A 23,332-nucleotide genomic window follows, 5' to 3' on the forward strand; every position below is an offset into this window, starting at 1 on the left:
TCGGTTAAAAAAAAAAAAAACCACGGGGACTAAAAACGTATCCCATTATTCCTGCCCTCGCTGGCTCTTTTAACATAATGTTTTCTGCCCACTAGATGGTGCTGTTTTCTCTTTGGGATAGAGTGAGTAGGAGTGCGATTTTAATAACTGGAAACAGGATAGTGCTGCTACATTAATCGGTAAAAGGTGCTGCATTATTGTCGCTTGTAGTGAACGCTGCTCAGCATAGCAATTTAGGCACCACGTTAACCACTCTTACAAAGGAAGGATAATGACGCATTTGAGAATTTTCTGGGCAGGGGTTGGTAATTCTATTCGCAACTATCCAACACTTTGAGTTCAGTCTGTCGCCCTATATGGCATTCAGTAATCAAAGGGCTGGCATCCCTTTTATATTAAGTCAATCCCTGCCATGCACCTTATCGACCTCTCCTTTCGAATTTATGGCCTCAATATATCCGGAGTTCTCTCGGACCACTGAGCGCCTGATTCACGGCTCTCCCTGCAGACAACCTGTCAGGCACATTTGGACAGGTTTTGTGTGTTCAAGCAAAAAAAGCAGAGTTTACTTCAAAGAAGTTTTAATTTTTAAGGCACAGGGCAACAACCTGTCAAATTGCATCACTGCAGTATTTTTAGGACAGGAATACTCTTATATGCCCGATTCCTTCAATGGTACTGTCTTTTCTTTTACCAGTGTTAATAATTGATGCATATACATTTTTTGCACTTTATTTGATTATTATTGTTTGATTTTATTTTAGAACTGGACAATCCAGAGGCTCGGATCTCAGAGATTCACAATGTTATTCACCGACTCCCAGAGAAGAACCGGCAGATGCTGGAGCTCCTAACGAAGCACTTGGCCAAGTATGTGTCATACAGGGGGACGGGGACACACCTCCTTTCACTCCATTACAAAACGTGCGCTACTTTTTCCTGAGAGGATTTACAATGTAATGCACTTAACAATGTTAATAGTTTTAATGTACCAGTAAAAGCTTTAATGGTTGTGGTGTTTTCTGGGTCTTAACATTTCCCATTCCCCCCACCATCATATATACATGATTGTTTGGGTTTGTCATCCTTGTGAGAGGTATCACTAATCTAAGCATACCTTGGGGTTTGGACTGTTTTAGTGGTTCTTAAAAATGTAGATGTATTCATTGACAGAGGTAGAGAAGAGAACGGAACAAAAACAAGGCAACCAATGAGAGGATAACAAAATCAAGTATTTAAAACGTATGCATCTAAAAATCTGATGTCTGCTAAGTACTGTGAGTGCAATACATGCTGGCCACATTTTGTTGCAGGTGCAAAAAAAAAAAGTATGAACATTTTGCATCTGTAACATTTTTATGAGCACTTCCTGTCTCTCTTAATGTCATCAAATAACAAGTTCTGGGCCGCGTCCAATGAAAGCCTTCCCCAGCTTCTGCCTGAGCGGAGCAGTAGCCGCAGAGTTGCATCTGGCTGTGAAGTGCTGTCACGGTGCTGTGCAGCCCAGGGTTTGTCTGAAGCTCACCCTTGCCTTACCAGCAGCTTAAACTTGCCCTGTACTTACAGGTCCCTGAAATCTCTCTGCACCACAACAAAGTCTGCCTTTCCCCTCCAGAAACATTTGGCTAGGAAACCACCTCATCCCAGAGAGCTAAAGCATGCAATTAGAACAGTATTATGACATGGTTAGTGCGGGGTGATGGAGCGGAAATTCAGCCAGAACACACCCTGATATCTGGTTCTGATTACGCTGAATGAGAACTGGACAAAATAAGTTTCTGCATGTTTCCTTCAGATGCTGTCTTTTGAGGCAGGGCTCTACGCTTACTTTTTTCCTTAGGAGCACTGTGCCCCTAAATTGAAAAAAATAGGTCATATATGGGCACCCCTGCCCCCCCACTGCACTTCCCTGTGTAAATACACGCACACACAGCAGCACTGTTGCAAACTCAAAACGAAAGTCAAAAGTTTTCCATTTGTTTTTCCGTTTATGATATATATTTATATTTTGAATTCAATATGTATGGCACTAGTTTGATCATATCGTATAATGCGCCACGGCTGCGCAACGCACTTCCAGAGACTCTGAGGCGCGCCCTACACGTTTAAAGAAAAGTCTTAAAAATCACTTTTTGGGAAAAAGTTTTTAAGGATCTCTGTTAGTTACAAGTTTTAAAATAATATTTTCTGACTTTTTATTGCTTGCTCTCCTTTATTGGCTAACCGAGCTGCTTGTTTTCTTGCTTATTGTGCTGTTTCTGTGTGTACTGCACTGCTGTATTGCATGTGTACTGTGTCTAAATGACTGTTGCTTGAGTGTAGTGGCCGTGTATAATAAATAAAATGTTAATAATGTAGTTGAGGAGGTAAAGAAACAGACATAGCTTGCGAGACGCACACGAGTTTAAGTAATGGGAAAGGCTGCGTACTTTGTGCAGTTTAAACAGATCCAGTGTGCCATCCTTGACGGAAAGCTTTTCGGATCCAGAGGCAGCAGCCTGCAGCAGCCGAGCGTCTCCATCCTGCCATCGCGGCTCAGTGTGTCTCTCCAGCGCTCTGCAGCATTGTCGTGCTCGCCATGTGAGCTCAGCTTTGCAGCAAACTGTCTTCAGTGTAAATTCAATGTAATGTGCTCCTATACTTTCCACGGGTGTAGCTGCTGTCTCTGCCATGTCTCAAGATTATTATTTTTTTTTTTTAGTCTCTGCACCCCAAGTAGACCCAACTAATCGATGATTAATTACATTTTAAGATTTTAGTAGATTGTAATCAACATTATCACTAAGTTGTTGCAGCTCCCTGTCGCTGAGTACTATTGTATCTGTAAGTGTGTTTTAATGACGAGGCGCTAACGCCAGCTAGTAGTGATTGGATATCGTGCCTAATGACCCGCTGCAACACTGGGGCATAAATGTCATTCACAGGAAGTTTTTGTTGCCTTCTCGGTTAATTGCGTCAATCCACAAACTACATTTCCCACATTTTCTACCGTAATAACGATTAGTGTAAAATAGTTATTATCATAATCATGTCAATGTAGTATTTCCTTATAGAGTTTCGCACTGTGCACCCAAATTGTATTTCACACTCGAACAACATTTTTCTTACTCGCAAATGCAAGTAAAACGCTCGCACTGTAGAGCCCTGTGAGGTTACCTAGTAGAGGTCTGCAAAGGGGAGCGGGGTGCAAGTCTTCCTTGGAGACTTGACACTACATACAAAAATAATTCATTCAGGGGTGGTGCAGTCCGCCGCCAAAAGGCATTGGCCTATACAGCTGATAGAATCAGGTTATTACATTTGCAGTTCAGGGACGATCCTTTCTGTCTCCAGGTTATAAATAAAGTCAATTACTGAGAGTTGGGCTGCTGGAGTGAAATGAATTAGAAGTAATGTGATTCTTACAAGAGTGATGTAATGCTTCATGAGTTCATTTCAGGAGAAAGGGCTCAGATGCTCATCAAATTTGCAGGATCTTGGTTTTTGGTGTCGGGACTGATTGCTCAGAAGGTGCCGTGGAGGCAATACCAATTTTTAAAATGGAAGTGATATGAATTGTAATGGTTGGTGACAGACTGGAAGATGGTTAGATCAGTTGTGTAGCTTTTTACAGCACAAGCTTCAGGAGAGTGCCATCTAGTCGACTTTCTGTAGCATTGTCATTGGTCGGACAACCTTATATTGTTTTTAACACTGTATAATTACTAATTGTCTTCAGTTTGTTTGCCATTGTGGTCATTTTGTGCTTGAGCTCTCTCTCCCCTGATGTTCCCGACTCCTCAGCGTGGCCGACCACCACCAGCAGAACCTGATGACTGTGGCCAACCTGGGTGTGGTGTTCGGGCCCACACTGCTGCGGTCCCAGGAGGAGACGGTGGCGGCCATCATGGACATCAAGTTCCAGAACATTGTCATCGAGATCCTGATCGAGAATCACGAGCGGGTGAGCCCGATGGGAAAATATAAATCGAAAAATGTGAATGAAAATTGCATGTTTTACTCTGGCTGTGCCCTGAGCTGGGCGATGGCTGGGAAGTTAGACCCGGTTGCGCAGCTCCACCACTGAGGAGCTTTCAGGACAAGCTGCTTACGGCAGTTCCTATGGCAACAGGTCTCTGTTCAGACCCAGCATGCACGCCTCCGCCGATACTGACTGGTGCAAACAAGGATATTCAGTCAAGCCACTCGCCTTACAGTATGAGTCAGAGCTCAGGCTACTTTTAATAAGAACAGCGGAAACTCTCAGTCAGTTTTAATATGGAGAAAATGGGAGGATCTTATCTGGTACTGAAATGCCCAAAACTTTGATTTGACTACTTGCCACCTACACAGAGATGCCTCTTTTGTTTAGCGTCATCTACAGTTATCTACTAAATCAATTACTGCTGTTTAAGGTAGAGGGATTTTGCTGCCTGAAATTGAATCTGCATTAATCCCCTCATTCTACGGGGAATTTTATCAATCCTAGGCATTTAATTCACTACTTGCTACACTCGTTGCTGTGTGAGCTCGTGCATTGAGTCTGGGTCTTTAGTGGGACACATTTTTGTAGGATGTGGGCTCTATGCCAGTTCCGCTTTAGAATTGATAAAGTAATCATAAGGGAAAAATGGAAGAAGCTCTGAGGCCTATTGTCCTGTGGCTCATACATCTGTTATTTGTTTTCCTTACTTCCACAGTTCTCCTTAGTTTAAATATCAATGTAATTACTGGCTAATATGATTTTAAAACCACTTCTAACCATAATACATAAACCAATACAAATAACAATACCAGGAGAAATGTAAAGTTCAGGCCGAACGGTTCAGTAACTGATCTTAAATACACCTCTACCCCGATATAATGCTATCCGATATAATGTGAATTTGTATATAACGTGGTAAAGAAAAAATGGTTTTGAAAGTTGAAACACAAAGCAGAGCACATTTACTGCATTTTTAAACTTTCACTCTGATCTTCATTGCATAAAAACAACAATAAGTAGGCATCTTGAAGACCAGAAAATTGTATTTACCATTTTATTAAGGTCTCTAAAACTTTTTTCAACAATCTACATATAATAGTTGGTGACTAAGTGAGAAAGTGACCCATGCTCCTGTTTGCTAAAATATACCAAAACCTTTTTTTACTGTATTGTAACGTGCACTGAATAAGACATGTCTTCTCAAAGCAAATGGGGAGTTATTTACAGCCCGATGCCAAAACAAGTCCGATATACCATGATTTTACCCGTAACGCCGTAAGGTTGTTTTGTTGAGGACCGTGTTCTGTCGGGGTAGAGGTGTTTATACTAACTCAGCATATTATCAGGATTAAACAAGCACAAAGTCTAAAATAAATACATTGAGGATAATGCCCAAAGTGGTCACTTTTTGTCTTTAAATGCAATAGAAACTCATTGCTTTCAGCTCCCTTGCTTTTAACATACTGACAGCCCAGAATAATCAATACAGCAGATGACGCTTCTCCACCCTTCTCCTCAGTGTTTGTGATTGATCTGTTCTAGTGGCTGGAGCTGGGCCTAATAGGGAAGCCAATACTGAAACGCAGTGCTGATGGGCTACGGTCCCTGTACGTTTGCAACGGAAAAAAACAACAACTTATGTTCTCTTGAGGATTTTAATTCAGGAAGTTCACAAGTTCTTTATCTGGTATTTTAAAAAGCAATCAAATATTTGATTAATCACTCCACTTAACCACCATACCTAGGAGCAATCCCTTGTATGTGATGTGCGATTTTCCAGAGTGTGTGGACACACTGTGATTTTTCTTCTCCGTATTGCTAGCGCGTTTGTCTTTTCCGTTCTCAGATCTTCAGCGGCGTGCCCAGCGGCGGCTCGGCCCAGGTGAACTCCCAGCAGCCCCTGCCTCGGCGTCGGAGCGCGGAGTGTAAGCCCCCCTCGTGCAGCGAGAGACCCCTGACGCTCTTCCACACGCCGCCGCCAGTGGAGAAAGGTAAGGTGCTCAGCCCGGCCTGCAGCGCAGCTCTCTCTTGACACTGAAACAGATCTAGACATGAGCACTGGATTAGCCAATCACACGCACAGAAACGTTCACCTAAACCCCCCATCTGGCCTTCTTGTCGTCTTGTTGCCACAGAGAAGAGGGACAGTGTGTTTAATTCCAGCGCAGAGTCCATCGTGACCAACGCTTCGGTCAACTCCAACTCCAACAGCAACGCCAAGCCCAGTCTCAACAACCTCAACTGTAGCGACACGGACCTGGACACGGTGATAGGGAAACAGAGCCGGCCCAACTCTCTGTGAGTCCCTTATCATTTCAGCTAATTGTGACCTTTAATTATTACCAATCTTCCTTGTGTTATATCCACAATGCCTGTTGGAGATCCAAGAAGACTTCCAGTAATTTATGTATTGTTTGTGCTACCCAATTACTTGAGGAGCCTTTTTAGGTTCAATCGATTAAACCTTAGCCATGGCATGATCTGGATCAGTAATGAATTGTGAAACCTTGACATTATACTTGCTTGTGATGCAATTAGTTCCTTTCCATTAGAGACTGGGAGAGATGTAATTGAGAAAAGTAACACAAGGAAGCTTAGCTTGACCAAGTGTGCATTATCATTTTAGTCATTTCTACAGAAAAGTGCTCGGCAGGGTCTGATAGCTGGAATAAATAAGGAAGAATAACGATAGCTTTGCTTATGGCTTAAGTCTGTATCTCCCAGCAGCAAATCTTCTGTTCAGAAAATCTACAAAAAAGCATATAGCTTTTATCTAATACTTCAGATACATCCCTCATTTTTGGTAGGGGGGAACAACTGACAGCTTGTTCAAGGGCTGTGATTTCCAGCTCATTTACCCTCATAAATATCTACTTAAAACAGTGGAGTACTACTAATTGAGTCCTTTTTTAGAATAATAATAGAACTTCTAAAACATCCTGTTCTTAATTGTTGTCGGCAAGAGCTCTCGCATATTTGGTGGCACAAGCAGGCAGGTAAATGGAACATTATATTGGAAAACATATTGGTGTCTTTCTGAGAACCCTGAGAATAATTGATTTTCAGTATCTTGCCTGAATAGCTTTTTGGAAAAAAATGTTTACAGCCTCAGGCCTGAAGCGCAATTATTTTGGATTAAGACTTGGCACACAGACAAGCATTCGGACTGCCTCTATGGTCGTTTAGTGCCTGCTAGTTTTCTTGTTTTAAATTTTCCTAGGTTTTTAATTTCTTACACTAGGGGTCTTAAATTTCCCATATATTTATAAAACTGGGATGACTTATTCCTTGGGAAAAAAAAACAAACGAGTAATAAAGAACAGAATGAGTCAGGACTCTTCTGTTTTCTTGGAAATCTATTAAAATATTTCCCTTCCTACAGTCAGACATGAATCAGTCAGAGAGATGAATCATTATCAGAACATGTCAAGACATGTTTCCTGACTTAAAAAAACCAAAACGAAACCCCAACAAAAAAAACATCAATCTCCCGCCTTCACTGCCTTTGATATTTTTTCATTTAATTCCACAAAGAGAACTTTGCAAATACCAAACAGTGATAAAGTCAAAAGGTTGTGCCCTCACAGGCAGTGCACGTGTCAGATATCTGCAATCTGTGATTGGTACAGAAGCTCATCCTTTAGACACTTAATCAGAATGTCACTGACCATTAACGATCAATGGGCAGATATATAGTGTCCTTCTTGCAGTCAGAGATGGAGAAGCAGGAAATGAAACTGAGCTGACCTACCGACTTATGCCATGATCTAAATCAAAATCCACAGAACTGTAATAAGGTCATAGGAATCCTAAATTACATTAATTTTTACTCCTAGAGAAAAACTGAAAAGCAAACACAGAGCCCAATTAAATACAAATACAAAATACAAACCCATTAAGTTTGTACAAGCCATATTGGTCCTCTTCCCAGACATGCCTTGTATTTTGGAAATAATACTCTAGCCTCCATGCTTTGGTTTAGGAAATGGCAATTGCATTGGGTTTCACTGAGGAGCTCATAACAGCCAGCTTTTTCTTGGTCTTTTACCAAGTGGTGGTCAAACATTACAGGTATAATAAGGTAAGCTTTATTTAATCTAGCTGTAAAACAAGGTCACACATTTAATAACACTCTCGGGGCATAACGCCAAAAGGTACTGAAAGGTAAGGCTGAGTATAATTTAATGATGCTGTGAGAGATTGATGGCAAGTGGTCGACCTGAGTGTAATTTAATTAGTTGTTGTGAACGGCTGCAGAAGGAAGCTCGGGTTTCTGAGGGCCAGAGTAAATATCGGCTCAGCGGCTGAGGGTCAGTGAACAGGGTATTCTAGTTAAAGCCAGACACAGACCTGGCCACTGGCAAATACATATTATTACTGAATATTTATTTTTTTGTTGGAGAAGCCGATTCAGCACAGGGTGCCACGCTTGTAAGTGAATGCTGCAGAGTTTTCTTCCAAAACAGATGCACTAAAATAGATGGAAAAGATTCCTTTAAAACCTGTAACTCAAAAACTCCTGCAAGGGCTGAATCCATTGACTGGGAAGATGGGCCATGTCTGAAGAGTAGTCAGTCATTAAAAGCACATGGTCCCACTTGCTCATGCGTGAATGCCCTAAGTTGGAGAAGAACTTTGATTTGATGCAGACGGCCTATTTATAGCTGTGAACAGCGGCGCTGCGTGATTCTGGGGTCACGGACACTTGACACCCTGTGTTAACGAAGTGTTGTTTTCGCTTCACTGCTTGTGAAAGCCCAGCTCCGGGGTGACAAGATGTAGTAAAGCCCTTGACAGAGGTACCTCCTGCTGGAGCCGACTTCCCGAGAGAGAGAACGAGCTGCAGAAGTCTCCCATAACAAAAAGATAAATGCATAGTGTCGCATTTTAAACATTTCCATTCCAGAACATGGGAGTTGTGTTGTTTTTTGTTTTCCCTGCATAACTGTTGTTGTGGGAATCTTCAGGTCAGTCGGTGTGTAATGGCTGATGGGGATCTCAGTGTGGTCCTAATGCCTACTTCCATCCTTTACCTTGAATATCCTCTTCCCAGCATCCTCCCTGAAATGCTCTGGAGAGTAGAAGTGGAGAGCTCTTCTGCTCTGCAGTTGAGTTTGATGTAAATCCAGTTCGGCAGTGTGTATTCAGTGATCTGAAATTACATTTACTCTTTCACACTGCATGGTTCACTTCCTACCAGCTGTGCCGTAGCTTTAATGGGCTCTGTGTTTAAAATCCTGCACTTTATCTGGTACTTTTGTACACAATGAATAACCAGTTTGGTTCTCATTTCACTTATGGACAGTTATTATGTTGATTAGTGACAATGTTCGTCACAGTCAATCCACGGTGTCACTGATTTGTGCCTGGATTAGAGTTGGGTTTCCCTCGGTTCGTAGACAAAGGAATCTTCTGATTTACTCTCTCCGCCTCTACTGTTTTTGTGTATTGTGGGTTGCCGTGTTTGGTTGTGCCCTCTGGCTGCACTGTTGTAGGGCGGGGGAATCTGCCAGTGCTCATGGAATTGATGCGGAGAGCCAGCATGAGTCAGACCCACTGGCTTTCGATGGGACCTTTTAACCCCAGTGTCCTTTTATAATCCGGGCCCGAGATCAAATGCACTCCTTCACAGCCTACATGACTCAAAATGTACAGTTTTGTGAAATTGTGGGTCGGTGCTCCAACACAGGGTGGAAGTTGCTTCTAACCATTTGTACGTTGACTGATTAATTGATAATGCTGAATGTTAAATGTATATTGATTTATAACATTTCAGGCCTGGGCCAATACTTTAACATGACTGCTGCTTATCTGAGTAGAAATCGGAAGGAGGGCAGTACATGTTGAAATACTGATGCCAGATGAGGCTTGGTCCTAAGACTTTTACACATTGATGCAGTTTCCAAGTCATCATGCCTGCTGGTGCTAAGTAATGCTGGCGTCCCCCGGTATAGCATGGGGATGATCCATACTGTAAGAGAATGAATTGCAAAAATAGTCAAAGTCCTGATATCTGATGGCTGCTGTAAAGCTCTACAAACAGGCCATGTCTGTTTCCCCGCCTGACAGATGGAAAATGTTTGATAGTCAGCACAAGTAGGGTACTCTAATAAAGCAACTCATTTTGTGATGCGCAAGATAGGCAGTGGCAGATGGGCGTTTTATGATTGCGTGAAGATCAATAAAGAATATCATAATGACTGAGTAGGCCAGGGTGACGGTGTACATGAATATGTTTGAAGTGGAGCAGCTGTTTAATTTTTCCACTGGTGAGATGCAGAGTAGGAAGATAGGAGTCAAACCTGTGGAAATGGGTCACTGATGTTGCAGCCTGATGCCTGTCACATGTTGAACCTGCCTTTTTAAATGCATGCATTGAGGTCCTGATGCTCTGTTCTGTAGTGGCACAGGAGGGGATCGGAGTGAAGATGTCCCGAGTTGAGTATGGACAGACTTCTGTCCACCACACTTGTATGATCTCTACCTCTCTCCTCCTCAGTGCATTGTGTTAATGTTTTCTCCCGCCTTCTGTTTTCAGGTTGAACCCAAAGAACAGATCAAGTGTCCCAACAAGGTATGGGCGTTTTATGCAGTTCTCATTTTGCTTTCGTGATTCAATTTCAGTCTTTCTTGATGAGTGGTTCTTTCCCCGGTGAAGCACACGGTAAAATGAAATTGTCAGCCGCCCTCGAGTTCATTCATGCAGGGTTTTATTTTTAATTTGTTTAATTATATATAAACGCCTCGCTATTCATGGGTCTGATTAAAGATAGGTGAGAAAGTAATAGCCTGGTCTATTTGCCAGATGGCAGTAGTGGTTTGTTGGGAAGTGAATAAAGTTAGCACTGTTACAAAAAAAAAAAAAAAATACATGCCTTCATTTCCCACAAATGACAGAGGCCCAGACCCCTGAAACGCACGGCTGCCCAGGGCCGGAAAGGTTGTGTGCTGGTGTGAGCCCATAGGAGTCAAATCTGAGCCACTGAGTCATGAGTGAGTGCTTGGGGAAGTCCGGAGTATTGAAGGAGGTGGAGCAGGATGTTCCTGCCATCCTGAGATCGCTCCTGAGACCAGAGCCCCTGAGCCTGGGTTGGGATTGGGGCGGCATTTCACTCTCACTCTACCCATGTCTCCTAGTTCAGCTCCAGTTACACTGCAGTTTACTGACACAGTGTCGTGGGGTTGATTCTACTTCCTGGCCAAAGCTAACTCTTGGAAGCAAGGTATCAGAATGTGCCATGTCATGCAAGCAAGTTTGAAGCGGTCTGTTTTGCATGCGAGGCTAAGAACTGTTACAAATTTAATTTAATTAGACAGTGCTGGTGTAAAGTCTCCTCGGGCTGTACCCATTTGTGCATTTACCTTATTAGCATTACAGAAGAAGCATGATTAATTTGGCTCCCGAGTCCATTGTGCATTAATTGTGTGTCATGTCATTCGGTGACCATTTCACTGGGGCATTGGTCTAGTCGGTCCTCATTGGAAGCAACACTTCAATCTGTCTGAGCTTTCCTTATGGGCTGTTTCATGCAAGTACCTAAGCTAAAATCTACCATGCGTACATTAGCCATCATAGATGAGGGTATTCTCCTGCAGACTTTATGCCAGACCTATAAGTAATGGTTGATAACAAAATAAGCCCAGCACTAAATTGCAGGTCTTCTTTCCTTGGGATCTTAAGGTTTTATTCTTAATCTCAAACTCTGGACTATAAATTTCTAGTCATCGCAAATAGTGTTTTATAAATATTGTTAGTATTTTTCCACGGGAAGGAAGGAATGAATGACTGAAAAAATTAATACAGGAGTAAAGGAATGAATAAAAACATACCGACTAAATCAATTAATATCTTGAAACACGGTCAATACTTTTTAGGGAAAATGGATCAACTAATTTCCCTTAAGCCAACTTTGAACTTTGCGTCTGAAACTGAAATTTGCCATTTTGTATCAACATCAATTAGTGTTAAAAGGCGTTGTGTTGAGTAAGACAATGAAAATCGATGCAAAACCCAGTCTGTCAATGTGACTTAAGTAGGTAAAGGCAGTATCAAGCAAGTTTTAGAAAGGGGAAGCTCCATGACTGTAGAGAACTTCACAAACACACATGCACACACATGAACCACTCACTCTTTTTTGTTTGGAAGATTGAATTGCATACTGTAGTTCAATAGTTCTGTCGGGAAAGGTATAGGTTCTTTTAATGCTAATTTGGCTTAACACCCACAAGTATGTGGGTTAAAAGGCATTTGTTCTTGGGTCTTGTTTGTGTTTGGGAAGATTGTTTGCCTTTTCCTGTGATTTGTATTCTTTTATTATGTGTTTGTCTCTTGTTAAGCATGTGCATGGCTTGGCTTGAAAGTCACTTGGTCACTTTTGCTGCTCAGCAGGGGAGTGGAGGGAGTCACAGGAGTCTGCCATGAATTTCTGAGAGAGAAAATGGGGAAATTCAAATTATCTGGAGGAGTGGCAGTCATGCCTTGGCAACACTTCCCCTGCCACACTATCAACCCAGATGAAACCCCAGTGTGTTCTCAGATTGTGTAATTTGCGTAGTATTTCAAAACAGATGGTCAGCTATTAAATGAGATTTGGTCTGTTGCACATTCTGACTCAGACCAGCCCTGATATGCATCCCAAAACACGGCTGAAGCTGTTGTAAATATCCCTGTTGAGTTTATAGTGTAATATTAACTGGACCCTTAAAGAAACAACAATGTCCTCCCTTCACCCCCAAAGTTTTAAGCCAAAATGTCCAAGTGAAAGTTGAGAATGAGTGACACTTGTGTATGGCAGTGTGCTGTGAGCCGGTCACTCAGCGTTGTGTTTGTGTCTCTCAGCCCCGCCTCTCCCAGCCCCACGTCGCCACGCTCCCCCTCCTGGCCGATGTTTTCAGCACCGTCCAGCCCCCTGCCGGCATCCTCCACTTCCAGCGACTCCTCCCCGGCCAGGTGTGTCCCTCCGCCACACTCCTCACTACCCACAATGCCCTGCTGGACTTGTCACCTGTGCTGCACATCACCTTGATCTGACCGCACCTCTCAGTGTTGCACATTGCACAGGGTTCTGAAAACAAGGGAGAAGATTTAGACTCTTCCAAACACCTTTTAAATGCTTTTTTACAGATGTGCTTCTGTGTGGTGGCTCTATAAATAAGTGTTGCTGCTGGCTATGTCTGCTGTATAGGCTTGGGGGCTTAAATAGTTATTTGTTTAAAAGGAAAACTATTCCACAGCCTGTTTGCTGACTTCTCTATGGCTTGAATATCTATCAAAATAAGAAATAATATGCTTGTGAATTTGCTTGCATGTATGCTTTGTTATTAGAAAATATGTAGGAAAATGAAACTAATTACATTTACAGCAGGGTAGCTTAGGCCATTGGATTTTAACTATGAATACTTAGTTTATTGCAGAAGATTTGGAGAACTAAACCCATGCCTCACGCTGGCACTGGAAATGAGTTAAAACTAAATTTGAATTAAGTCAGATTTGTTTCCATCGTAAGCATTAAAGGTCAGAACTGCTTCTCTCTGGGTTCACTTTTCTGGCTGAAGACTCGGTGCAGCTGGGCTGCTAAAGGTTGCATAACGCACCTCCACTGGGACACTCCAGTCCGAACAGTGCGGAGACTGTCAGGACTGAGGTTGTGATGGAAATCAAAAGAGACCGTTTTCTTCCTCTGACTGAAAGCTGTCTGTTGTTGTACATGCTACTTTGATAATCCCAGTTCCGAAAGGCCAACCGACCATAATGATTCTGCAAATGGGAGCTCAAGGACGCATAGTGTTATTATTATGTACATCGATTGGTTTCAAAACTACGTCATAAGACTGATTTCTTTTACTTACCAGCGCCAGGATTAATACTGGAACAAGATGAGACAGAGATGATCTTGTGGTGTTCCAAGTGTGAAATAACTGACACAGAACAATGTAGTCAATAAAGCATACTCTGTCACTCAAACAGACATTTTAAAAGATAAAGAGAACAGCTATATTGTACTGAGTAGGTTTAGCAAGGAGCACTTCTGAAATCCTGCTGCTGTATCTCGAAGCTCCAAACATTTTTATGTCAGGAAATGCATGATAATAAACATGCCAGAATCATTCGGAAGGTTTGCTCATAGCTTTCAAAAGTATAAAAAGAGACGTCTACATACTACAAATGAATCGTTGCTGCATCTAATTTTAATCTGGTGGTTTCAGTGGCTCCTTTTCAAACACAGATTTTGAAGTGTTTACGCACTAATCCTTCATCCTCTGTGAAGAACAAGCCACAAGTAATGTAAAGCATTTGTGCAAGTTATAGATTGTATAGATAGTTTTAAAAGGCACAAGTATGAAGAAAGCTATTCTATTTTAATATAGATAAACTAGGCTCTTTTACACTGCCACTTCTGATCTGGATCAAATTATGCACCGATTTGATCATTATCAGTGGTGTTGCGTTTACACTGCCATTTGATCAGGATCAGCTTTAAGTTGGCACAGGGGTCCTTGCATGCACACTAGCACGCAAGTCCAAACTTCATTATATGCATATATTAAATTAGTCCTTTAGAACACGGCTACATCAAAATGCCATGGGTGCCACGGGCACCGACAGTGTTTCGTGCACACCAGCGGGGGCGGGGGGGTTGCTAGTAGCGTTTCCTTCACTCTGGCGGGGGCAGGGGGGAGTTGGGGGGGGTCATCCGCGCCATTTTTGGCGGGGGCCACTGGATACCGCAAATCACCATGTATTTTTGGCGTATAAAAATTTAACGTTTAGTGTTCATTTTAACTTTAATTTATAATACGGGACTGATACACTTCTGCCTCCTGCCTTTAAAACAAACACTGCCACAATAGCATGTAAGTCCAAACTTAATGATTTTATATATATATTTATATATATATATATATATATATATATATATATATATATATATATATATATATATATATATTTTAAATAAAATTTTATATATATATATACACTCACCTAAAGGATTATTAGGAACACCTGTTCAATTTCTCATTAATGCAATTATCTAACCAACCAATCACATGGCAGTTGCTTCAATGCATTTAGGGGTGTGGTCCTGGTCAAGACAATCTCCTGAACTCCAAACTGAATGTCTGAATGGGAAAGAAAGGTGATTTAAGCAATTTTGAGCGTGGCATGGTTGTTGGTGCCAGACGGGCCGGTCTGAGTATTTCACAATCTGCTCAGTTACTGGGATTTTCACGCACAACCATTTCTAGGGTTTACAAAGAATGGTGTGAAAAGGGAAAAACATCTAGTATGCGGCAGTCCTGTGGGCGAAAATGCCTTGTTGATGCTAGAGGTCAGAGGAGAATGGGCCGACTGATTCAAGCTGATAGAAGAGCAACTTTGACTGAAATAACCACTCGTTACAACCGAGGTATGCAGCAAAGCATTTGTGAAGCCACAACACGTACAACCTTGAGGCGGATGGGCTACAACAGCAGAAGACCCCACCGGGTACCACTCATCTCCACTACAAATAGGAAAAAGAGGCTACAATTTGCACAAGCTCACCAAAATTGGACAGTTGAAGACTGGAAAAATGTTGCCTGGTCTGATGAGTCTCGATTTCTGTTGAGACATTCAGATGGTAGAGTCAGAATTTGGCGTAAACAGAATGAGAACATGGATCCATCATGCCTTGTTACCACTGTGCAGGCTGATGGTGGTGGTGTAATGGTGTGGGGGATGTTTTCTTGGCACACTTTAGGCCCCTTAGTGCCAATTGGGCATCGTTTAAATGCCACGGCCTACCTGAGCATTGTTTCTGACCATGTCCATCCCTTTATGACCACCATGTACCCATCCTCTGATGGCTACTTCCAGCAGGATAATGCACCATGTCACAAAGGTCGAATCATTTCAAATTGGTTTCTTGAACATGACAATGAGTTCACTGTACTAAACTGGCCCCCACAGTCACCAGATCTCAACCCAATAGAGCATCTTTGGGATGTGGTGGAACGGGAGCTTCGTGCCCTGGATGTGCATCCCACAAATCTCCATCAACTGCAAGATGCTATCCTATCAATATGGGCCAACATTTCTAAAGAATGCTTTCAGCACCTTGTTGAATCAATGCCACGTAGAATTAAGGCAGTTCTGAAGGCGAAAGGGGGTCAAACACAGTATTAGTATGGTGTTCCTAATAATCCTTTAGGTGAGTGTATATATATATATACACATATATATACACATATATATATATATATATATATATATATATATATATATATATATATATACATATATACACACACAGTGCATCCGGAAAGTATTCACAGCGCTTCACTTTTTCCATATTTTGTTACATTACATCCTTATTCCAAAATTGATTAAATTAATTATTTTCCTCAAAATTCTACAAACAATACTCCATAATGACAACGTGAAAGAAGTTTGTTTGAAATCTTTGCAAATTTATTAAAAATAAAAAACAAAATAAGCACATGTACATAAGTATTCACAGCCTTTGCCATGACACTCAAAATTGAGCTCAGGTGCATCCTGTTTCCACTGATCATCCTTGAGATGTTTCTACAACTTGACTGGAGTCCACCTGTGGTAAATTCAGTTGATTGGACATGATTTGGAAAGGCACACACCTGTCTATATAAGGTCCCACAGTTAACAATGCATGTCAGAGCATAAACCAAGCCATGAAGTCCAAGGAATTGTCTGTAGACCTCTGAGACAGGATTGTATCGAGGCACAGATCTGGGGAAGGGTACAGAAACATTTCTGCAGCATTGAAGGTCCCAATGAGCACAGTGGCCTCCATCTGTAAATGGAAGAAGTTTGGAACCACCAGGACTCTTCCTAGAGCTGGCCACCCGGCGTGTCTCTGTGGAGAGAGGAGAACCTTCCAGAAGAACAACCATCTCTGCAGCACTCCACCAATCGGGCCTGTATGGTAGAGTGGCCAGACGGAAGCCACTCCTCAGTAAAAGGCACATGACAGCCTGCCTGGAGTTTGCCAAAAGGCACCTGAAGGACTCTCAGACCATGAGAAACAAAGATTGAACTCTTTGGCCTGAATGGCAAGCGTCATGTCTGGAGGAAACCAGGCACCGCTCATCACCTGGCCAATACCATCCCTACAGTGAAGCATGGTGGTGGCAGCATCATGCTGTGGGGATGTTTTTCAGCGGCAGGAACTGGGAGACTAGTCAGGATCGAGGGAAAGATGAATGCAGCAATGTACAGAGACATCCTTGATGAATACCTGCTCCAGAGCGCTCTGGACCTCAGACTGGGGCGAAGGTTCATCTTCCAACAGGACAACGACCCTAAGCACACAGCCAAGATAACAAAGGAGTGGCTACAGGACAACTCTGTGAATGTCCTTGAGTGGCCCAGCCAGAGCCCAGACTTGAACCCGATTGAACATCTCTGGAGAGATCTGAAAATGGCTGTGCACCGACGCTCCCCATCCAACCTGATGGAGAAACTGCCCAAAAATAGGTGTGCCAAGCTTTAGCATCATACTCAAAAAGACTTGAGGCTGTAATTGGTGCCAAAGGTGCTTCAGCAAAGTATTGAGCAAAGGCTGTGAATACTTATGTACATGTGCTTTTTTATTTTTTTATTTGAAATCTTTGCAAATTTATTAAAAACAAACTTCTTTCACGTTGTCATTATGGAGTATTGTTTGTAGAATTTTGAGGAAAATAATGAATTTAATCCATTTTGGAATCAGGCTGTAACATAACAAAATGTGGAAAAAGTGAAGCGCTGTGAATACTTTCCGGATTCACTGTATATATTAAATGAGTCATTCAGAACACATACACATACACCGATCAGCCATAACATTATGACCACTGACAGGTGAAGTGAATAACACTGATAATCTCGTTATCATGGCACCTGTCAGTGGGTGGGATATATTAGGCAGCAAGTGAACATTTTGTCCTCAAAGTTGATGTGTTAGAAGCAGGAAAAATGGGCAAGCGTAAGGATCTGAGCGACTTTGACAAGGGCCAAATTGTGTTGGCTAGACGACTGGGTCAGAGCATCTCCAAAACTGCTGCTCTTGTGTGGTGTTCCCTGTCTGCAGTGGTCAATACCTAGGAAGGAAGGAAAAGCAGTGAACCGGTGACAGGGTCATGGGCAGCCAAGGCTCACTGATGCACGTGGGGAGTGAAGGCTGGCCCATGTTGTCCGATCCAACAGACGAGCTACTGTAGCTCAAATTGCTGAAAAAGTGAATGCTGGTTCAGATAGAAAGGTGTCAGAACACACAGTGCATCGCAGTTTGTTGCGTATGGGGCTGCGTAGCCGCAGACCAGTCAGGGTGCCCATGCTGAGCCCTGTCCACTGCCGAAAGCGCCTACAATGGACACGTGAGCATCAGAACTGGACCACGGAGCAATGGAAGAAGGTGGCCTGGTCTGATGAATCACAAGTTCAAGGTGTTGACTTGGCCTCCAAATTCCCCAGATCTCAATCCAATCGAGCATCTGTGGGATGTGCTGGAAAAACAAGTCCGATCCATGGAGGCCCCACCTCGCAACTTACAGGACTTAAAGGATCTGCTGCTGACGTCTTGGTGCCAGATACCACAGCACACCTTCAGAGGTCTAGTGGAGTCCATGCCTCGACGGGTCAGGGCTGTTTTGGCAGCAAAAGGGGGACCTACACAATATTAGGCAGGTGGTCATAATGTTATGGCTGACTATACTAAATAAATAAACTACTTTTACTAGCTTTACAACAGTTCCCCCACCCCCACCCCAATACTAACAGGTTCAGTACTAAAAATGAATATATGTATGGCAGTTTCTGTGAAAAATGTTTTAAATACCAACCATACCCACCACAAAACCAGACCTCTTATCCAAGAGGATTGGAAAGAAATGGACACTTTAAATAGAAGTTAAATAAAACAGATGGATGGGGAGAGAAGTTTGTGTGCTTTTAAACTGCATAACTATATTTGGCAGTTTGTGCAAAGCAATTTCACAGATTGGGTGTGAGCTTGGCTTTTTAACATTTGCTTTCCCTTTCTGAGAGGAATGTTAATTCCAGAGTTGTGGAAAGCTATTGACGTTGGTAGGTTGAAAGCCTTTTGACCCAATTAACCAAAAGCGTGAAAGTGATTTCATTCGTCATGTACACTTGACGAGCTCTGTGCTCCCACTCCTGTGTCTTGACGTGCCGTGTCTTTGCAGTCCGACCCTGCGGAAGGCCCGGGCCCTGTACGCCTGCAAGGCGGAGCACGACTCGGAGCTCTCCTTCACAGCTGGCACCATCTTTGAAAACGGTGAGTTTCGGCTGTTGTGGCATCCGGTCACAGGAAGTGCAAGGAGCATGGAGGAATGGTGAAAACGGCTTCCTTTGCAGCTTTCTCACGCAGCATTCAGTAGGCGTTGTGGCATGGAAGCTAGGTTTCATAACATACAGTAGATGAGTTTCAGTTCCTTGTTTTGAGTCAATCTTGCCTACATTAGTTTTCGACGTGGGGGTTTCATCGTTAGACTCTGTGCCCTTTTGGCATGTTCCTGTCATTTTTATTGCTCCTTACTCTTTAGCTATCCTACCATAAGATTGCATTGGATTATAAATATACTCTAGAAGATATTTTTAGCCCTCAGACCATTGGATAGATGCCCATATTGCACGGCTGGCCTTACAGATTTAGAGCAGGGTGCCTATACTGTCTGCTCATTATGACGGAATATAAGGGTTACTGAAGGTGCATTTGACTGCAGCACGGTGTAGCTACATTCTGCCTAACGCCCAGAACAGATGGCACAGGTTTGGTAAACAGCCAGACCCTGGTAAATCGCTGTGCTTAGAGGACACTTGACGGATCACTCTATTGGGCTCAAAGTTCTCACTATGATCACTATTTTTACACTGTTGCAACTCAGGTTCCATTGACTGTGTAAATAGAAATTTGTTGACGGGATGAAGTGTCGAGTTACATGGGGTGTATCGGACGTATACATGTTGCTTCTAATCCAGGAGTCTCTGCCTGTTTGTGTTCCCTGAGATCACAAAAGTTGTTGGTTACTTTTTCCAGATTTTTTTTTTTCCCCTCTTGGCCCTAGTGTAAAATATGAGAAGCAATCATTTACCTTTAGTTCCACATGCAAGGTGTCTTTTGCACTCTGCAGTGTCTGAAGGTTTCTCTCTTCACATTGCCACAGTTCATCCATCACGAGAGCCAGGCTGGCTGGAAGGCACGCTAGATGGGAAGACTGGTTTAATACCTGAGAACTACGTGGAGTTTGTATAGCCCAAGCCTCTGTACTCTGATGTTGACGGAGCAGCGAAGGAAGACGATGAGGACCCTGGGGGGCTGCAGTCAGAGAGACCGCCCACAGGAAGACCGTGTGCTGGTTGGTCTGTGTCAGCGGGTGTGTACATATACGTGTGTGCTGTCTTCAGAACATCTCGTGCTTTAAGGGGCCCGGCTTCTTCTCTAATGGGTATTGTGACTGCGCTTTCAGCAGAAGAGGGACTTCAGGAGACATTTGTTCGATGAAAAATTCAGTGGCCTTAAATTTCCAGAGAGGAGTGTGATGGCTTTGTCCCAGGGCTACCTTATCCCCTCTCCCCCATCTCCAGTCCAGTCTGTTTTAAGTGCAGTTCCAGAATCGGCCGGCCATATTATCAAGTACAAATTAAATGAACAACTTTGATGTAATGATTTTTTTTTCCCTGAATGGTGCCAACGTGCACGCCTGTGTAAATAACGACATGCCCCCGTGCCCACAACACGTGGAGATGTGACTTCACTGTACCGGACTCTGAGCTGGATATCTGAAGGCATTTCTTATTAGAAACATCTCCCAGCATTGTTAAATTTGGGATAAGGGAAACAATTCACAGTTAACTTTAATGGAAGCTTTTTTGGGTTTTTTTCCAACCAATATCTCTTTTCAGAATAAGATGTATTAATGTTGGGGGGGGGGCACTGTTTTTGTAGCTTTGCTTTTTAATTTTTAATTTCCAAACTCATGCTAACATGGGGATGGTAAAAACAAAGGGTGGGGTTTGATGCGAAGGGGGGCTCTTGACATGGTGGCATTAGCCCCTCCCTTTATTTATAAAATCATTATTAATATTTTTGCAGGGTGCGATCCTGACTGAAATTGCTTTATTTTTTGGGGTGTGTTTGAAATTAACATTTGTACATAAGTGATATTTGAGAAGGTATAATTTTTTAAGCCAAAAATTTATATTTCATGTTTTTAGTGGACTAACTTAATGTTTTAGCTGTTTATTTTTGCTTGCTCATTTTCTCTTTTCGTCTTTTTATTGTCTGTGATCCTGCCTTAATATTGGTTAATGAGATCTAAACAAATTAAATCCTAAAATGAATAACGAACTTACTTGTACAGCTTTGCTCCATTAAAAAATTACCACCAGCTGCCCTGTATCGCCTACTCTTACAACTCGTCCTGAAACAAACCTGTGGGAAAGAAGAACGCTTTATCACTTCATCTTCAGAATGCAAACTGCTCTGCAAGACATTTAGACCGCGATGATGTACTGTGACTCGGCACTGCCAGTTAGCAGGCTTCTGTAAATCCAATTCAGTTACTATAATTGAAACAACTTGTTTTAAAAGGGGACATGATTTGAATATTAAAAATAAATACATCTGGGGGGGAAACTAAGAGAAATCCCTATAGCTGCAAACTGTATATGCCTTAGATATACAAACATCATATAGTTAGGTGCTTTAAGTATTGAAAGTGACATTTACCCATTTACCAATATCATTATCTCTGCAGCTCTCAGGCACTCTGCAGACATCAGTTGTGTAAATGCCTGAGATTTTAGGCTAGTTCTTTTTTTTAAGAAAACAACTGTGAGCACTCAACCTGCATGTATAGGAATTATTATGGCATAGGTTATTAGGAAGCTGGTGGCTTTCTATTCTCTCACATTATATAGTGACAGGAATAAAATGAAGGCAGTATGAGCCGACACTCACACGTGCAGGTAAAAGATCACGTATGAAAGCTTTTGCTGGTTGAGATGCCCGTTTGGAATCGCTTTGTAACAACGATCCACCTGCGTTAGATTTGTCAAAGCAACAGCTGCAGCCATCAAAGGCTCGGGCCGTGGAGCAGCACTTCCCTGCCGATTTAATTGTTAACTTCAGCGTTAGAGCAGCTTCAAAATTCCATCTAAGTGCTGATTAAAGCAAAAGAAAGTCAGTACCTTGCAGTCCTCAGCACCAGGTATACAAAATGCTAATTAGTGCAGAATCAATGCTGAAGTTATGCAACAACTGAAGTTAATGAAAAATGTTGATTATAGTGATATTCCATTAATGCACACATCTGTCACCAGAGGATGCCTGTATTTACCCTTGTTGTGTGTGGACTTTTAAGCTTACAGTGACAAATTACATTCAGAACAATTTTCGATTAACAACATTTTACCAATAATTGGCTATGGTAAGCAGGGGGTAATGTAAACATACATACGAACCCATTGTTCCAGAGCCGCCCTTGATTGGCATGTTTTCCAATCCAACCCCCTACCACGATAGTACAGCCAAGAGGGAGTCAAGGGTTTGCTTTGGTCCGAAATGCATGTATACACCTAAATCGAGAGAAACCTAAAACATGAGAGTGTGTGTGTACATGCATATAGAACATGTATTCTGTAAAGTGCATATGTACATTTAGAAGGGGAGGCCATTTCCACCAACACACTTACCTGTGTTGCATGTATTGCTTGGAGAGCAATTAAAGGGATACTGTGCTTTGCTGAACTCTTTCCCAGCGATGTATAAATTAACCTATACAATAATTGGAATTGAATTAAATTGCTGTTTGGCGTTTCGCCACTTCCCTACCTAATCGTTTCGGATTTTAAAGGGATTTCTGAAGGCAATTTCTTTAGTCTTGTGTAAATATTGCACATTGCACCATGTAATGGATTTTATTTTGGGGGGGGAGGGGTTGCCATACATTTATTGCATAATAGAATAAAATATTTTTACCCACGTTTTCTGTGAGTTCTGTGATGTTCTTTTTTTCTGTCTTTAATGCACAGCACTCAAAAGAGTCATTACCTCTGAGAAAAGGACAACAGCACACTTGATGAAGTTCCCAATGGGTAATTCTGAAAGACTGAGCTGCACGAAGCAGCATATTAGATTTACGACATGGTGTTAAACTGACACTTTCTCAAAGATGGCAACTACTGTGTACTAGGAAAAAAATCATAATCTGAATGCAGACAGATTTTAAATTAAAAACCTGCATGAACAACTTTTGACCATTTACAGATGTGTTTTCAAAGTAAGGTAACCGAGGTCACAGTGGACGCTCCCCAAGGTAAAATGAACACAAACACACAACATACAG

The 23,332-nt window shown here is 42.3% G+C and overlaps 1 protein-coding gene and 1 long non-coding RNA gene across 3 annotated transcripts in view; one reads left to right on the forward strand and one right to left on the reverse strand.

Moving 5' to 3' along the window:
• Window positions 1–22,972, forward strand: part of LOC136763111 (rho GTPase-activating protein 26) — a 62,302-nt gene extending 39,330 nt beyond the window's left edge. Inside the window, exons 17-24 of one of the 2 annotated variants that reach the window (XM_066716847.1) lie at window positions 765–870; window positions 3,784–3,943; window positions 5,811–5,955; window positions 6,100–6,262; window positions 10,503–10,538; window positions 12,804–12,914; window positions 19,169–19,260; window positions 20,150–22,972. In XM_066716847.1, coding sequence (XP_066572944.1) covers window positions 765–870; window positions 3,784–3,943; window positions 5,811–5,955; window positions 6,100–6,262; window positions 10,503–10,538; window positions 12,804–12,914; window positions 19,169–19,260; window positions 20,150–20,238 — 902 coding nt within the window. In that variant the 3' untranslated portion in view covers window positions 20,239–22,972. The remainder of the gene's footprint in view (window positions 1–764; window positions 871–3,783; window positions 3,944–5,810; window positions 5,956–6,099; window positions 6,263–10,502; window positions 10,539–12,803; window positions 12,915–19,168; window positions 19,261–20,149) is intronic. The other variant, XM_066716848.1, reaches the window with a different exon arrangement.
• Window positions 5,606–20,150, reverse strand: LOC136763112 (uncharacterized). Its single transcript, XR_010820958.1, has 2 exons — window positions 20,078–20,150; window positions 5,606–6,009 (listed from the first exon to the last, which is right to left on the reverse strand). It is a non-coding gene; the product is annotated as an uncharacterized LOC136763112 (long non-coding RNA).
• Window positions 22,973–23,332: the final 360 nt, after the last annotated feature.

This window comes from Amia ocellicauda, chromosome 11 (assembly GCF_036373705.1).
Source record: "Amia ocellicauda isolate fAmiCal2 chromosome 11, fAmiCal2.hap1, whole genome shotgun sequence".
Classification (NCBI taxonomy): domain Eukaryota; kingdom Metazoa; phylum Chordata; class Actinopteri; order Amiiformes; family Amiidae; genus Amia; species Amia ocellicauda.